This window comes from Notolepis coatsorum (assembly GCF_963971535.1).
Source record: "Notolepis coatsorum genome assembly, chromosome: 11".
Taxonomy (NCBI): Eukaryota; Metazoa; Chordata; class Actinopteri; order Aulopiformes; family Paralepididae; genus Notolepis; species Notolepis coatsorum.
Genome location: NC_140175.1, coordinates 41999007 through 42018220, shown reverse-complemented (window position 1 = coordinate 42018220; position 19214 = coordinate 41999007). Strand labels below are relative to the sequence as shown.

At 40.9% G+C, this 19214-nt stretch overlaps 1 protein-coding gene across 7 annotated transcripts in view; it reads right to left on the bottom strand.

Moving 5' to 3' along the window:
- Positions 1–19214, bottom strand: part of psd3l (pleckstrin and Sec7 domain containing 3, like) — a 305351-nt gene that overhangs the window by 34485 nt on the left and 251652 nt on the right. For all 7 annotated transcript variants that reach the window (XM_084325309.1, XM_084325306.1, XM_084325307.1 and 4 more), the window contains one exon: positions 14285–14328. In XM_084325309.1, coding sequence (XP_084181435.1) covers positions 14285–14328 — 44 coding nt within the window. The remainder of the gene's footprint in view (positions 1–14284; positions 14329–19214) is intronic.

The following is a 19214-nucleotide window of genomic DNA, read 5'->3' as shown; positions in this document are numbered from 1 at the left end:
TCAGAGCTTCACGGACGGATTTGTCTACCCAGGGTTTTTGATTTGGGTAAACTCTAATTGTGGTAGTGGGGATTGTTTCTTCCACCAAAGTACGAACAAAGTCCAGCACTGTCTCTGTGTAGACATTAATGTTATCTGTGTCGCGGAACACGCTCCAGTCTGTGCACTCAAGCGCAGCTTGGAGCGTCTCCTCTGACGTCAAATCCCATTTCTGCACCTCTCGCGAGACTACAGGAGTGCTCTTGATTCTTTGTTTATATTTTGGTGAAAGAAAGATGGCCGCGTGATCAGACTTACCAAAGCCACTAGCAGAATGAGCCTTGTAGCCACCCTTGAATTGCGTGTAACAGTGGTCTAAAATGTTACCGCCTCTGGTGCTGCAAGTCACATGCTGATAGAAGTCAGGCAAAAAAGATTGGCGCTATTCTTGGAGCTGGTTCTTTTTAGCGTTTATCGCTTTTTCTGGTCAAGCATGACCGACAGAAACAGGTTGAATAGGATATAGATCGGGGAAAGACACTCTGAGAAAATACGGCGAGTCCGGGAGTCGACCTCGTGTACCCCAGATCCGTGACGCGCACGGTTGTCCCCGACGCCGAAATAGCGCCGAGATACGCGGTGAGCTACTGGACCTCCCCGATGAGTGGCGATTCTTATTAAAAGGTGAGCAGCCAACAAAGCTGATGATGAGTGGGGATTCTTATTAAAAGGTGAGCAGCCAACAAAGCTGCTGATGAGTGGGGATTCTTATTAAGGTAAGCACCTTTTAATAAGAATCCCCACTCATCAGCTTCATGAGCTGCTCACCTTTTAATAAGAATCCCCACTCATCAGCTTTGTTGGCTGATCATGAAGCTGATGAGTGGGGATTCTTATTAAAAGGTGAGCAGATCATAACGCTGATGAGTGGGGATTCTTATTAAAAGGTGAGCAGCCAACAAAGCTGATGAGCGGGGATTCTTATTAAAAGGTGAACAGATCATAACGCTGATGAGTGGGGATTCTTATTAAAAGGTGAGCAGATCATAATGCTGATGAGTGGGGATTCTTATTAAAAGGTGAGCAGCCAACAAAGCTGATGATGAGTGGGGATTCTTATTAAAAGGTGAGCAGCCAACAAAGCTGATGAGTGGGGATTCTTATTAAAAGGTGAGCAGCTCACAAAGCTGATGAGTGGGGATTCTTATTAAAAGGTGACCAGCTCATGAAGCTGATGAGTGGGGATTCTTATTAAAAGGTGAGCAGCTCACAAAGCTGATGAGTGGGGATTCTTATTAAAAGGTGAGCAGATCATGAAGTTGATGAGTGGGGATTCTTATTAAAAGGTGAGCAGCCAACAAAGCTGATGATGAGTGGGATTCTTATTAAAAGGTGAGCAGCCAACAAAGCTGATGATGAGTGGGGATTCTTATTAAAAGGTGAGCAGCCAACAAAGCTGATGAGTGGGGATTCTTATTAAAAGGTGAGCAGCTCATGAAGCTGATGAGTGGGGATTCTCAGCTGTCTGCAGACAGCGATCTGGAGCGCATCCAAGGCCTCATGGGGTTATGAGGCGGTCAGAAGTGCTGCAGTGGGCCATTAGCAAACTCACTACTTAAAATGGCTGCTTTGACACAGTGTACTGAGAGCTCCTTTAGACAGATAACACCTTATGGAAGAGGTAGATCTTTATTTTTACACAGAAAACTCAAAAGCTGCTTACGCATGCACATTCAACTGTATGGTAACATCAAGTGTGATATCAAGCCAACCTTTTCAAATAATATTCCCTTAAATATTTCATATCTTATTTGGTGAGACATTTTAATGAATATTTACTTGTCATTCATTTAGTTTTTTTTAGGGTATTATGGGTAATGTTTTGTAAGGTATTAATGATAATGTTTTGTAGGGTATTACAGGTAATGTTTTGTAAGGTATTAAGGATAATGTTTTGTAGGGTATTACAGGTAATGTTTTGTAAGGTATTAATATTACCCTTATTATCCCTAAGGGTAATATTTTGTAGGGTATTACGGGTAATGTTTTATTAGGTATTAAGGGTAATGTTTTGTAGGGTATTTTACGGGTATTGTTTAGTAGGGTATTAAGGGTATAATTTGTTGTAGGGTATATTAACCCTTGTGTCTGATAAGGACAATATTGTCTTTTGAGATTTTTTTTTTTTTTAACTTAAATTTTTATTAACATTTATAGACAAACAACACTTAGACAAAAATGGATCCCATAACACAACATGAAAGAATGCAGTGAACATAAATGGTTACATGAATAGCATTGTTGGTTATATGTTTCCACTACAGTTGTTTTTCCAGGCACTTAATACAAAGACTGATTGTTTACCGCCCTTGAACAGGTATAGACAAATGTAATACCTACTCCAAAGGATTAGATACTGACTAAGGCAAATATGTATGGTATGGGTCCAGTGACCCTCCTTGAATTTCTTTCTTCTCTTATCCTTCGCCCTTTCTATTTCTTTTATACTAAATTTCTCTTTGCCTTTTGATTCACCCATTTACAAACCACATCTTCCTTGATTATTAATACAACATTGTTAAACAGACATAAATAATAAAGTACAAAAAATATAATACAATTGTAATACCCAAAAAAAATGAAAAATAAAATCAGAAAATACTAACTAAGTCAAAAAGTGTGTGACATGGGTTCAGAGACCCTCCTTGAACCTCTTTCCTCCTTTACCCTTCGCCCTCTTGTGATGCATTTGGTTCTTCCTCTGTGATGTCGTTTTCGTTCCCCTTGTAATCCTCCCACTTTCCCCATCTTTCTCCAAATGTCTCTTCCTGTAACCTCAGCATGTGTGTTATCCTCTCCATATCCTGTATCTCCTCCACTATTCCTACCCATTGTGCTATTGTCGGTGGGTCTTCTTTGTACCACAGTCTTGTTATTGCTTTTCTGGCCGCTATCAACATTATCTTTATTAAATATTTGTCCCCCCCTTGTATTCCCTCGTGTGTCAGGTCTCCTAAGTAAAGCACCAGTCCTGTTTGTGGTAAACCGCATCCTAATATTCTGATCATTGCCTCCCCTATCTCCTCCCAATACCCCTTCAGCTTCTGACATCCCCAGAATATGTGCGTGTGATTTGCCCCCTCCTTCCCACACATCCTCCAGCATGCTCTTTGTGTTGGTGCATATTTTCCCTTCAGCTCTGGGGTTATAGAGAATCTGATTATGTTTTTCCATCCAAACTATTTCCATATCCTCGATCCTGTTGTTGAATGTTGCACCTCGCATATGTTCCCCCATTCCTTCCCTGTTATTCCTATCTCTAGTTCTCTCTCCCATTTCTCCCTTATGTAATCGGTCGTGTGTCCCTTGCTGGTCATTATAGCCCGGTACAGTGCTGATATTACCCTTCCTTTCCCTCCTTCGTATGCCCTTACTATCATCCTAATTATTCCATTCTGTTCTTCTTCCTTGTCCCCTCTTATTTCTTTATTATAGTAATCTCTAATCTGTAGATATCTGAAGTGGTCCTTGTTTTCTAGTCCAAATTTCTCCTTTAATTTTTGTAGTGTTTGCATTTCCCCCTTCTCTATCATTTTGCATATCGCTGTTGCCCCCCCCCCCCTCTCCCACCTTCTGAATCCATGGTCCAGCCTCCCTGGTTTGAATCTCTTGTCATGTGTTATCCATCTCAGAACCCCTGACTGCTTCTCTAATTTGTGTGTTTTTACTACTCTGTTCCATATGGTCAAGGTGCATTTGGTGATAGGATCTAACAGTCCCTCTTCTTTGAACAGTTCCCTATCTCCCACCAGAGCTTGTACCTTGTATCCCTCCCCTTCTTTTTCAATGTCTTTCCATCTTGCCTCATATTTGTCGTTACACCAGCACGTCACTGCTCTGTTGCGCTGCATAATAATAATCTTGTAGGCTGGGTACTGCCATCCCTCCCTCTTCCTTTGGTAGTTGTAGTGTTTTATATCTGACCCGTGGTCTTCTCCCCGCCCATATGAACCTCGATATTAGTCTGTCCCACTCCCTGAATTGATTCTGTGGTATTTGTATCGGTAGTGACTGGAACAGGTACAGTAACCTTGATAGTATGTTCATTTTAATGACCTCTATTCTTGAATTGAAGTCCAAGGGCATTACTGTCCATCTCTCTAAGTCTCTCTTGATGTTCTGATTTATCTGTGTATAGTTCGCCTCAAACAGTTTCCCCACCCCTCTCGTGATGTTCACCCCTAAGTATTTAATCTTGTCCATGTCCCATCTTATCCCGTACTGTTCCCTAATTTCCGTCGTTGGGGTATAGTTCCATGCTAAGGTCTGTGTCTTTGTCACGTTTAGTTTGTATCCTGAGTAGTGGCCATATTCCTTCAGTAGATCCATCAGTGCCGGGAAGCTCTTGTCTGGTTGTCTCATGTATACTATCACGTCGTCCGCAAATAGGCCTAGTTTATATTCCGTTCCCTTTATCCTTACTCCCTTGATGTCCTCGGTCTGTCTGATCAGTTGCGCCAGTGGTTCTATGAAAACGGCGAAGAGTGTTGGTGAGAGACAACATCCCTGTCTGGTAGCCCTCTCTAATCTGATTCTATCCGTCAGGCTGCCATTCACCTTAACCCTCGCTGTCGGTTCTTGATATAGCGCCTTGATCATCTTCATCGCCCTCCCGTTCAGTCCGAACCTCATCAATGTTTTATATAAAAATGTCCAGCTCACACTGTCGAATGCTTTTTCTGCATCTAGGCTAATCAGTACCGCGCTACCACCTTGTTTTTGTATCTCCTCTACTATGTGTAATGTCTTTCTCACGTTGTCCTGTGTCTGTCTCCCCTTAATAAATCCAGTTTGATCTTCATCTATAATGTCTGGCATAAACGTCTCAAATCTCTTTGATATTATCGATGTATACATCTTGTAATCCACGTTGAGTATGGACACAGGTCTGAAACTACTACATAATTCTCTATCCTTCCCTTCCTTCGGTATCGTGGTGATTATGGCTTCCTTCCACGAGGGGGGCATTTTGCCCTCTTCCATCGTGTGTCTAAACGCCGCCCCTAACATGGGTGCTAATTCCGTTCTAAATGTCTTGTAGAATTCCGATGGGAATCCGTCGCTCCCCGGAGATTTGTTGTTTTTAGCTCTACTAATTGCCTCTTCCAGTTCTCGTTCCGTAATTATTTTATTTAATTCTTCATTCTGTTCTTTCCCTATCGATGGTAACTCTAGCTTCTCCAGATATGCTTCTATTTCCTCTTCTCCCGCTGCTTTTGGCTGTGTGTATAGTCTCTCATAGTATTCTCTAAATGTCCTCTCTATTTCAGCTGGGTCTCTCAATATTTCATTAGTCTTTGTATCCCTTATTGTGTGTATCGTGTTCAACTTCTGTTGCGTCCTAATTCTCCTAGCCAACAGTCTGGTCGCTTTTGGTCCCCCTTCATAGTACGTTTGTTTCATGAACCTCGCTTTCTTTTCTATTTCCGTCAATAATTCCCTATTTATCCTGGCCTTTACTTCTTTGATTTCTCAGAGCGTTTCCTGTTCTTTTGATATCTGGTGTCTCCCCTCTAGCTTCTTCAGCTTCCCTATCAGATTGTGATATGTCTCCGTTCTGGCCTTCTTCAGCATCGCTGTCTTCTCCATCAATTTCCCCCTTATCACCACCTTCAGTGTGTCCCATAGAATGTTCGGATCTACCGCCCCGTTGTCATTTTCTTCCTTATACCTATCTCCTCCTTGATCTGACTCACCACCCCCTTGTTATTTAATATTCCTACATTTAGTCTCCAGATCGTGTTCCTCCGTCTCCCTTCTAGATCTACTGTCAGATATATGGCACTGTGATCCGATATGTCCGCTACTCCTATTCTGCTCTCCCGTACCCTGTAACTGTCCCCCGTCGTCATCAAAAAGTAGTCTATTCTCGCATATGCAGGGATTAAAGCAAAAAAAATTCTCCTGACTGAACTTTTTTTCTGGCCAAGTCATATTTTTTTTTTTAATAGCGTTTTAAGGGAGCCTACTTGTAGAGCCTACTGTCCTGACTGTGACTATATACCCTACTGTTGTGGTTGTTGTGCCAGGCAGGGAGGCTGTGTGCTGGAGAGCGTGAATGCAAGTCTTGTGGCTAGCTTCTGATTGATGGCGAGATAGCACCCTTTTCCCATTACTTTGAACAATGAACTAAACGGCTTGTTATCATACAAACAAGGGACTAAACACGTTTCACAATTATGGTACAACAACAATGGACAGTCTCCTCCCCACCGTTTGTATATCTTTTTTACCATCCACCCACCCACCCCCTCCTAATGTACAGTCTCCTCCTCATCATATGTATATATTTACTGTTAGGATCTCTGGGTAACAGTACTGTATATTTGCATATCGTATATGTGACAAATGTAACAGTACTATTACTATATACCTGTAAGGCATGCATGTCATAAATGTCATGATGTCATGTATGTTGTGTATGTCATAAGTGTCACTATGAATTGAAAATGGGGGACCCTGATGATGTAAACAAGACAAACGCCTTTCTCTGGCCTGCATCCCCTTAACAATTGTGTGTATTGCTACTGGATTTACAAGATCCAGAGTGAATGAATGAATGAAAACTTTATTTAATACACGAGACCCTCTTCTTGGGACCAAGTAAGGTTGTCAATAATCCAATGTACAGTTACAACCCCCCCATCCCACCTCCAATGTACAGTTTCTTCGTCAAATGTATATACTCTTTTTAGACTATTTTTGTATCACAAACAATAGGCTACTGTATTTGTAAATCTGGTATGTCATAAATGTATAGATGTAGCAGTATTGTCTATCTGTATGTCATGTGTGTCATATATGTTATGATGAATTGAAAATGGGGGACCCTGATGTAAACAAGACGAAAGTCTCTCTCTGGTCTGCATCCCCTTAACAATTGTGTGTATTGAGCTGTACTGTATTGTACCCATTCTGCAATCTGTTAATAACAATCAATCAATATTTAACAGATAGCAGAATGGGTACAATACAGTACAGCTCAATACACACAATTGTTAAGGGGATGCAGACCAGAGAAAGACGTTCGTCTTGTTTACATCAGGGTCCCCCATTTTCAATTCATAGTGACATACATGACATACTACAGGAGATAGTAATGTTACATTTGTGACATATATGATATGCAAATATACAGTACTGTTACCCAGAGATCTCCCGGACAAATGGTAGAAAGACGTTTATTGAGCTTAAAAACAATTGATAACGCAAATAACGTTCTGATTAACAAAGGCATTCGTTTTGTGGCATTAACGTTACCTAGATTTATCAACATTCATACATTTATCATACACGGAGGCGCAAGCTCACACACGCAACACCACCACCACCACCAACAACAACAACAACACACTGGTTGAACTTGTCGCGTAAATAACGTTCTGATTAACAAAAGGCATTCGTTTTGTGGCATTCACGTTACCTAGATTTATCAATAGCAATAGTAATATATATGTTTCTTTAGACTAGAATAAGTCAAATGAACTTACTGTCTCGGAAAAGTTGACGCATGTTGATGAGTCCAGTTTACTCTCGAGTAGAGCTAGAGAGCAATGGCGGAGTTTCAGAAACTCAAAACGAAAAATGGCCGCTTCCCATTGGTGCTGAGCACAGCGGAGGCGGGTGAAAGGAGTAGGGGGTATCTGCAGAGCCGCAGAGCCAAATGACTGTTTGGTGCGGCCGCGGTAGGGGAAAAAATGATATTTGACGCCTCTGATTGGCTCAGGTTAAAATCCGTCACGACTCCGAATCAAATGACGGAATCTCCAAATCAAATGGACGGATATCCGTCCCAAGACGGAACGCTTTAATGCCTGCGCATATGTCACGTGCGGGTGTGAGTAATGTGTATATTCCCTGTCCATGGCGTGCATCCCCCTCCAAACATCTATAATTCCCATTTCCGTCATCTGAATATTCATATATCTACTGATTTGTGTCCATCCTTTTCCAGTACTCGTGGTGTCTAGGTTGTGATTCAGTACTACATTAAAATCTCCCGCGCATATCAATATCCCTTCTAGTTCCATCACTATCATATAAAAAATGGTCTCATATAAATCCCTCTCACTCTCTGGGGGTGCATAAACATTCACTAACGTAACCATTTGGCCCTCCATTTTCCCCTTCACCAGAACAAATCTTCCCTCCTTGTCTCTGTACTTCCTTGATCAATTCAAATTTGACTGTGTTTTTGATTAACGTGATTACTCCTCTCCTCAGGTTCCGTTTAAAGGAACTATAGTATGCATTTTCATATCCAAATCTCTTCAGTTTCTCATGATCCTGTGCTACCAAATGTGTCTCCTGCAAAAAAATCACTTCCATCTCACTTTTTTTACACTTCAACATCACTTTGCCCCTCTTTATCGTATTATTCATTCCATTAACGTTTAACGACATCATTTTTATACCTTTAACCTTTGTCATCTTTCTTCTTCTTTCGCCTATCAGTCCCCCCCATGTCACAGTCATTCCCCCCTCCGGTTGTAGCCTCCTCTCTCTTCACCATATACATATAATGATTAACATAAATAAAAAACATAAACTTTACATAAAGTGCTCCCAAGGCGTTCGGGGGGTCCCTGTGTCCCCCCCTGTCCCCTGCTGGTGGGTGAGGGGTAATTGCTCTCCTAGCGAGAGGCCCCCTCCTGACGGCTTGGGGGTTTGAAACACTTACCCCCAACCGCTCGTCATATTTGTCCAGCCTTCTTACTGTTTTTATTGCTGTCGAGCTCCTGGTCAAAAGCGCTCCGTCCTTCATTCTGATCAAAGACCCCCATTTCCTAGGTCCCTCTCAGTGTGGCTCATATGTTCCAATGTTCCTCCTTCCTCCCAAACACGTGTGTGGTGTCTTCTGTGTACCCCTTTTACTTTCTTTTCCTCCCCTCTATTTTCTATGTGATGTCCATTTATCCCCTTAATCCCTTCCAACTGTGTTACTCACAGCGTGTGTCTATGTATTTGTTTCAATATGTTCTGTGTTCAGTCTATTTTACCTAATTATATTTCCATTTATTTCCTCCATCAGCATGTGTATTATGTGTCCATGTATACGTTATGTTCGTTCCTATATCCTGCCTCTACCTGGGAATGTGTGTTTATGTTATTTCGTCTTTTGAGATTCTTATTATTCTTTTTTATAACTAATGATTTGATAATGTTTGTAGCCAAAATATGTGGCAAAGGTGTGTATCTTTGAATTATCTTGGCATTTTTAAACTCAGCCTGTATAATTTAAAGTTACACACTTACCATTAGGGGACTAAATTGTCCTCTTCAAAAAGCCATACAAATATTATACGTTAAAATAATGTTCCACTTTTTTTCAACCCTGATCATAACCACCAAATATTCAATTCATTTTAGAATTGTAAATATTTTAATGACATTGTGATTGTGACAAATTATTGTTAAAAAAACACAAAAATGTAAATATTAAATAAAAATATATCAAAGTGGGTTTTTCTGGGAGGATTATTACAGGCTAGTGTCAATGATTGTATTTTTTTTGTAATGTCAGATTGAAAAATACTCACACTCTTGGACTAAATTGTCCTCTTCAAAAATGCCATATTATATGTTGAAATAATTGTCCACCCCCCCCCCCCCCATAAGTGAAAAGTGAGTCCCAGTATTGGTGTCGATCGTGTCTCCAACATAATCCACCATACATCATCCATCTGGAGCATTTGACGCTCATCAAGCCGATCGGGACAACCGCTCCCCTTGCCCGACATGGAAAAGTCCGCCCGGACCTATATAATCGACGCACAGCCCAAGACAGAGTTTCAAAGGGTGCTCGATACCGCCGCCTGGTAGAATGCGGCCGGTATTGCACTTTTGGGATCTCAGACTAATTCCCTATGATAACACCAGGCTCCCTGGATGGATAATGAATGGAAATATTGAATAAAAGAAATAACGATGAAAACCCGACTTTCCTCGGGTTTGGCGCTCAAGCGTCAGCGAGTTAACCCGAGATATCTCGGGTCTGGCCCCGAATGTGTTAAGGTCAGAGAATGTTATTTACATTTTGTGTTTGTTTGTTTTTTATAGTATTGACTTAGTATTATCCACTTTCATCCTTAACTGTATAGTCAATCTGTTGTTATTGTGTATAAAAAGAGAAAATAAAAACAAAACTAAGTTGTCAGTGGTGCTGGTGCACAGACTCTTGGAAGTCTAGTTCATAGCATTGGTAGAGTTGTTGATACAGTACTTACAGATACTCAATCTGTTTCTAATATTGAAGCTGTAAACCGCAAATCCCTAATAATTTGGCAAAATGCCTGACAGGATTGGTAGATGACAAACATAGATTTGTATTACTTATAGAATCATGGACACTTACAGTGATATATTGAGGTTTTCGAATATTGCCTGGGGATCAATTAAAACATAAGCCAAGATAAAAAAGGATAACATTAAGTGTTCTGTTAATCCAGTGCAGTTTTGACTGTTTTGAGTAAATGTCTGAATCTCCTCAGATTGTGTGTAAAACAGCAATTGTACTCTCTCTGCCACGCAGGTGGGTACGGCAGGCCTCTCCGCACACAAAAGATAATTCCTCTTGACCCAAACATATCAGCGGTGACAAGCAGTGACAACCAAGGCTTTTCAAACCGTTGGCGACCTGTTGTTGCGATGAGAGGGCTGGTAGAAGACGAGGAGCTGGATTTTGTAGATTACCTACTGTATGACACAATAGGACAGCTTCTGTCTTTATTACTGTTATCAGGAAGACAGAGCGTCATTCCATGGGATGCTGCCTTTTTTCTTGTGCTAATTGCAGCTCACGCCTCAGCTGTCACCCATCTAATCATCTGGCTTGTTATGATATGCACAGACCAGACACACAACACAAGTACAGTGGCTCAGGAGGTAGAGCAGTCGTTTGGCAATCCGGAGGTTCCTGGTTCGATTCCCGCTCCTCCCGGGCAGCATGTCGATGTGTCCTTGAGCAAGACACTTAACCCCTAATTGCTCCCGATGAGCAGGTTGGCACCTTGCATGGTTGCCTCCGCCGTCGGTGTGTGAATGTGTGGGTGAATGGGTCAAATGTGAGTAACAAATTGTAAAGCACTTTGGATAAAAGCGCTATATAAAAAAGCAGCCATTTACCATTTACAAGTACAAAGATGTGTGTATTAGGCACACTGTAGGTGCCTTGTTGTACTATCAGAGATACTCATATAATGAGATGGAGCACTCGTAATGCTCAAGATAACGGCAACACCACAACTACTTGCTACAAAACAAACATATTTAGAGAAAATTATTAAATGTGAGGTTATTTTATGTTGAGTACAATTCTAATCTACTGCATTTTGAAGTGAAATCAGAGTTTTAAAGATATTTAAAATGAATCACGATCTCTGCAGTGAGTGGTTGCCATGGTAACTAAGGACTCTGTTGCAGAAACATGTCCAACCACAGGATATGTTTTAATTTGTTTTTATGCGATTTATCTGTATTCTGGTTGCTTAAAAATGTGAAATAAAGTTTTATATATCCTGAAGTTATCCAGATCTCATGCTGATCCATATATAATACAACACCAGCATGATATTAATGATAGAGAATTACATGTAATATTATTAGGCATATTATAAATCATTGTTATTCTCTTTCAAACTGTGACTGAAGGCCAGTGTAACTGAACATGATAAGAGTAAGGTACATGCTATTTCATATTATTTCAATGCCTTTCTTAACTCATTCAGTGCCATACCCGAGTAAAGTCGGGTTATCTCGCCAACCGTTGAGCGCCAGAAACCAGAGTATACTCAGGTTTTGATCCTTTGATCTTTTCCTTTGATCCCCGTTCTATACGGTCAGCCGTAGCCCTCTAGGTGTCTCTGATTCATCTGCCTATGTCTATTTTACCGAACCTGAAACATGTTTCTGTAATGATCACAGTGTCGTATCTTACCGGACCTAAACCAAGCTTTTTGTAACGATTGCATTTTCTGGGGTAAGACTACCCTACCCCCCGTAGATGATTTTGTGAAGGCACATATGTACATGGTAGGGCTGACCTTCGAAGCTTTTTTTGGCAATCGAAGCTTCGGGGCCGAGCTTCGATTTTAATTCGAAGCTTCGGGGAAAAAGATTTTTATTTTTTATCTTATGTTGTGGGACTTGTACAGCACTTTGGTAAACTTTGTTGTTTTTTAATGTGCTCTATAAATAAAGTGGATTGGATTAATGAATTAAGTAGCCCCTTTCGTGACTGTGACGCAGCCAACATTTCACTCGGCTGTGTGATTTAATTCAAGGTGGATCGCTGTTGTCGTTTGAACAACTTCAGATTTCATGGGAACTACCAATCCCCCAAATCAAGAATGTTTAAGATAAATGAAGTAAGATTTAGATTATTTGAAATATGGCCTGTGTAGACTAAACTATGCACAGAATTATGTCAGTGTACAAGGTCCGGATTCTACATGGTCCGGCAATGTAGACCTTGTAGACTCCACTACAGACCAATTATCAGTAAATGTTCATGCATTTTTAAGAAGGGCTACTTCCACAAAAAAACAAAGAACTCACCAAAACATCTCAGTAGCACCTTATCTAAATGTTCTATTTCATATATCGCTGCTGTCGGGACAAAACCTCATAACTCCAAAAACCCAACTTTTCAGCAGATGAAAAAAACTAACACAGATTTGAGGGTGAATAGAGTTAGGAGGTTTAGACAGATGATCGGTTTAATGCTTTCCCATTGTTTAAACTTTGTAAAACCCACACACACATATGGAGGATGATCTACGGAGTTGATTTACATAATAAAAAAACAAATTTTATTTCCTATTTTGTTTATTCATCCCAGTATCTTTCTTTCTTATGTGTGGAATTCTACAAGCCATGTAATGTAGGTGTATATGTGTTTGAGGATGATATCCTTCAAACAGGCAATAGTGAAGATATAATTTGGGCAGTGCTGAGCTGGGTTACTTTCCTCCAGTGTATTTGTCCCCCGGCCCCACCCAATGGCCCCATGCGCGCGCACACACACACACACACACATCGAAGTAAAAAAATTGAATCTCTTTTTTTTTTATAACTTCGATTGTTTTTTAATGTTCGAAGCCATCGAAGCCATGGAACGAAGCTTCGAAGCTTCGAAGTATTTAAGACAGCCCTAGTACATGGTATATACCTTGGATTTGGGAGTATTTGGGGCTTCAGGCGATCAACCAGAACGATGTGGGCTTATTGCATATAACGTGTTTTATCTCGTGATTATGGAAAAAGACTTTTGGAAATGCAAAGATTTTTTGCGTGTAGCGTGTAACAAACTACAGTGTGTAGAAATGAACTGATTAATCAGTAATGGACTATGAACAATGTCTGTAAAATGAGCCATACTATTTTCTCCATAGCTATAATACAGAACACACAATGGGTCTGCAAACATCGCTAAAATGGTCAATAATGCTGGCGCTAGCCAGTACAGATGGGGAAAGTCGGTGGCAGTCAAAGAGTTAAGAAGCTCCCACCACACAAGGTGAACATTTTCTCTCAATTGCTGTAGAGTTCTCTGGCTGAGACCATTACGTTGGCAGGCAGCACGCTGGGGGCGGCTAACATTGCAATATGCCCTCGGGAACAGAGAAACGACTGCGACAGAAAGCAAAGCATGAGTTCGTTGGCCAGTCCTGCTCTGCGCAAACAGGTTTTTATTTGAAGGGTACATCCATTTCGTTATTGTCGCATTCGCCGACAAAGATGCCAAACAGGCTGCGTGTCTCCGGCGGGGCTTTCCATCAGGCAGGCTAGCACCGCTCTCGCTCACTGCCAGTGCCCCTTTACAGGAGGCCATTTACTCAAAAACATAATTGACAATATTTCTCCACAGCATTTATCAAGTTGATGTTTGTGGAGGTCTGCCCAATTCACTGTATCTGCCTTCAACTAGATAATTAACTCCAGCGCCCACCGGTTCCAATTATTCTCTCAGTGCCCCCCAATACACATATTGGATAGCTCACATAATTACATCAAGCCATCTGAAACAAGGGTTTATTAATGACAATATTGTGAGTGAATAACCCTGCCGTTTCTCGTAGACAGGCCTCCAGTTGTTTTGAGCAGAAGGCGGAAGAACATCACAATGAATAAAAATAGCCACTCTCATCCCACACCGTTGGGTTCTTCTAAGTAATGTGATTCATACCGGTACAGTATGAAGCGACTCTCATAATGTGAAAAGGTAAAGGGACGGCAAAGTACTCACATGGCCCATTCCAGCTTCTCGTTCTTGATTGAGTTGTGCAGGGCCTATGGAGAAGAAAATCAAACCATTACCAATAAAACAATGTACCAGGATTAGGTCTGATAGTTAGGCAATGGAGGGAGGGGTGTAATCCACCCCTATTTAAATAGGGTTTCTGTGTTTTAAGTTTGAAAAATGCCCTGTAGGCAGGGTCAATGGGGGATGACTCATCTCAAATAGTTTATGACTCTTGACTTCAAACGCCTGACAGCCAAGCACATCCCTGAAGGCTCTGACCCAACGGTGTGTAGACTATCCTTTGTGCTGGCTGGCTCTGTGATAAAATATCAGAATATAATTGAGCGAACATCCTCTGTGTGTGCTTCCCTGTATGGAGTGTTTTGTACTGCTGCCTATCATTTAGACTTGTTTATTAGTCTACCGCCAGGACTCCTATTTGGAAGTTCATGATGTATTTACATGCAGAAGAGTAATCCTCTTTTAACTGAACACACAACACAATGACCCAACAGTATTCGATTCCTTTGGGATTGATATGCAATTTTAATATGATGGTATTGACCAATTTGCCTGCGTCAGTCATTCATACTGGAGTCACCATTTGAACAGCCATATCGCTTGGTCCCAGATCACACCTGGTTTGTACAACACCTACAGTAGGGTTACTACCCGCTTATTCATCTGATCATACAAGTACTGTGTCTAAGAGGCTGAATATTAGTGGGTTAGAGTGGGCTGAATATAATCTGCCAAATGACAGATTCATCAGGAGAGAGGATTCAAAATGTCATGGCATGGTTGTTAGGTGAATTAATTTGTTCCCTTTTACCTTTGCATAATCAGTGATCTTAAATCACCTAAATGAAGATAGCTAAGAGAGATGCATTAAAGCTGTCATTTCAAATTGACCTTTGACCATGGGCTATTTGTTGAAACTCATTGGTCTCCGACAAGAACAAGTTACAGGTTGAAAAAACCCTCAGCTCTGAACTAGGCAAAATCTGCACCTGGCTCGATGATAACAAACTAGCATTACACCTGGGTAAAACAGAGTCCATTCTCTTCTGTTCAAATAACAAACTCAGCAAGACCGACGGCTTCTCAGTTACAGTGGGTGACAATATTGTCACAAGGAAAGATGAAATTACATACATAGGTTCCATCCTAGAGGCAAATCTTTCCTGTGACAAAATGGCATCCAATGTAATAAAAAAAAGTCAACCAACGAACTAGATTCTTGTACCGGATCTCCTCTCTGGTAAACAAGAATACCCTGAAGACTCTGGCAGGAGCACTCATTCAAGGGTACTACGACTTTCCTTTGTGGAATCAGAAGGCATGTTTCTGACAAAACCATCTGATATAGCAAATTATCTTAATGATTTAAGGTCTATGCACTAAGGCAGAAGATGGACAATACTGATTATGATTATCTAAAGCTCATAAAAAAATAATGTGATGTTAGACAAGAGTTGCACTTTTAAGTTTAATTGTGTAGATGAGCGGGAAGTAAGGAAGCTGTTGAAGTCCCTTCCTGAACATAGCTCAGTAGGTACAGATATGCTAGATAGTAAGGTACTTGGTCTGGCAGCTGACTATGTTTATGGTCCGATATGTCATATATTAAATGCATGCTTAATGAAAGGTGTTTATCCCACTGTCTGGAAACATGGTAAAATTACTCCCTTACCTAATGATGGCAGACTAGCACTCACTGGGAAGAACAGTAGACCTATCGCTATTCTCCCAGTTCTCAGTAAACTGATGGGAGAGAATAGTCCACTCACAAATACAGGATTACTTTGACTGTAACGGCTTGAACACAAGTTTTCAACATGCTTACAAACCTAATCATTCCACTTGTTCTGCCCTTACAGTAATGACAGATGACTGGCTCAAGGAAATTGATAACTCAAAGATGACTGGTGCAGTATTACTTGATTTTAGTGCTGCATTCGATGTCATAGACCACGATCTGCTCATCGGTAAACTAGAATGCTATGGGTTTTGTCCAACAGCCATCATATTTATGAAGAGTTATCTCACAAGTAGGACACAAATGGTTTATTACACTGGCAGCTGGTCTCACTCTAAGGTCTTAGACTGCGGGGTCCCGCAAGGGAGCTGCCTAGGACCACTCCTATACGCCATCTTCACAAACGACTTACCATCAGTTCTGTGTAAAGCAACTGTACAAATGTATGCTGATGATTCCACATTGTACTATGCTGCAAAAACTGTCAGTGAACTGGACAATGTTTTATCAGCAGAGTTAAATATGGTGTTTGATTGGATAAAACGGAATAAGTTGGTACTAAACATCTCAAAAACCAAATAAATTATCTTGGGTTCGAGTCATAAATTGTCATCGATACCAAAAATGAGTTTGAACGTGTCTGACGAACCCATATAACAGGTAAATAAAGTAAAATTACTGGGCATAATAATTGATAGCCAGCTGTCATGGGCAGAACACATTGATACCATAGTGAAGAAGATGGGGAGTGGTATCTCCATGGTGAGGAAATGTATTTCTTATGTCCCTACATATATTGTGGGACAGGTGGCGAAATCTTTAATTTTATGTCACCTAGATTATTGTGCACCAGCATGGTCCTCTGCATCCAAAGGTCAACTAAAGAAATTGCAAACTGCCTAGAACAGAGCTGCAAGGTTAGTCTTACATTGTTCCATGAGAACAAACACTATAACTATGCACCGGCAACTCTCATGGTTAACGGTAGAGAATAGGCTGGTTTTCAACACAGTTAAATTTTTCAGGAACACTGTCTTTTCGTCTGAACCTGTTTTCTTATACAAACAAATTGTCAGATGCAGTCAGGTTCATTCTTATTTTACTAGGTCAGCTGATGATGGACAGATTATGTCACCACGTCCAAAATCAAATGCTTTAAAGAGGACTTGTTTATCGTGCCATCAATCATTGGAATAACTGCCCACTGAACATAAGTAAATTGAATAGTAAAGTGTCTTTCAAATACCACCTGAGAATGCACTACTTAAATATGTGAGCAAAATATTCTGATGTTGATAATGATGTCTACAATGTTTTACTGTTTTTAGATTATCATTGTTAATTGTGATTGTCATATGTATCTCATGTTATGTTTTGTGTTTTCTGTCGTCTTTCTGTGTGGACCCCAGGAAGACTAGCTCGCCACTTAGGTGACAGCTAATGGGGATCCTTTTAAACTTTAAACAATGCACCTCATGGTACCAAAGCACCTCAAAGGCGCTAAAAACTAAATTACTTATGTCCCTACATATATTGTGGGACAGGTGGCGAAATCTTTAATTTTATGTCACCTAGATTATTGTGCACCAGTATGGTCCTCTGCATCCAAAGGTCAACTAAAGAAATTGCAAACTGCCCAGAACGATTGCAGTTTTGAGTTAAAACGATGATTTTGTGAAGACACATATGTACATGATATATACCTTTGATTTGGAAGTATTTGGGGTTTCAGGCGAGTAACCCGAACGATTTGGGCATATTGCATATAACGTGTCATAATCGTGATATATGAAAAAAAAATATATATATATATAGATTATTTAGGAAAGGGGCGATGTTTAGCGTGTAATAGTGCACAAATTACAGTATGTAGAAATTAACTGGTTAGTCAGTGATGGACTATGAACAATGTCTGTCAAATGAGCCATACTATTGTCTCCATAGCTATAATACAGAACACACAATGGGTCTGCAAACATCGCTAAAATGGTCAATAACACTGGCACCATTTAGTAAAGATAGGAAAAGAGCGTGACGGTCAATGAGTTAAAAGCTACTAATCATAATGGTGGCTTTTAACTCAGAATGCCTACAGCTGTCAGGAAATTAGTCCACAACTACAGTTGGTGCAACAGTAGGCCACAAACACTGCACAAACCACAAACACACTGCAGAATGGTCACAAACACAAAGTGAAGGCAAAGGACAGTGTAACTGAGGGGTACAATTCCCTGACTGTATTGATAAGTATGGTATCATTAAACCACTACCGTTTTATGTACTTTAATTACTGGCCATACAGTACATGATATATAAATATGATGAACACTTCCCACAATGAATCGGTTCTACACAAAGTTGTCTTTAAGTATTTATTGCAGCAAAAGGTACATAATATACTTATCTATTATACTTTGAATGCACTTGTAAGGCAAAGGAATGTGCGTAGGCAAATCAATAATGAATGTCCATTCTCTGGTTACGCAGGAGGTAATTATACAACCTGAATCTTAGGGAATTATATCTATGGTACACTAGTAATATATATAGCGGGAGATACTGGAAGGGTCCCCCCGGTTGTAAGCCAGCAGGGGTAGAGGATCTGTCGGTAGTAGAGAGTCTGGTCAACGATGACTAAGGAGACTCCAAGTACAGGAGACGGTGCAATAGTCTCTTGATCCACAGACGAATACAGCTGTTCTCCGTAGACTGTAGCTCCACAGTGAAGAAAGCTAGCCGGCCTCAGGCTCTCTGAGGCGCAGACTCGACGTGGCTCCTCAGGGTAAATCCCACACGTGTAGGCGTCGGCGATTCTCCGCTCCATAAATCACAGGACCAAAACAAATATAATCCAGCCGCAAAGGGCTATGTAGTCGTCGGGTAGATTAATCCAGTGTACATGTCCACACGGTTCTCGTCTAGGTCTCCTCGGGTGAAAGCGCCATGAAAGCAGCCCAGCCTGGATAAGCACTCTAGCTGATACGAGGAAGCGTTGGTGATGCTGGTCACTGTAGAACTTTAGCCGCACGATACACTATACACAAATAGACTATTACTGACTTAATAGAAATATGTCGCACTCGACGGTATAGCGCCAAACTCGGACAATTCAGTTATTAATTCGCACGCGGTCTCAATGCTCTATTTGGGGCCAAACAGGCCATACTTCACCGC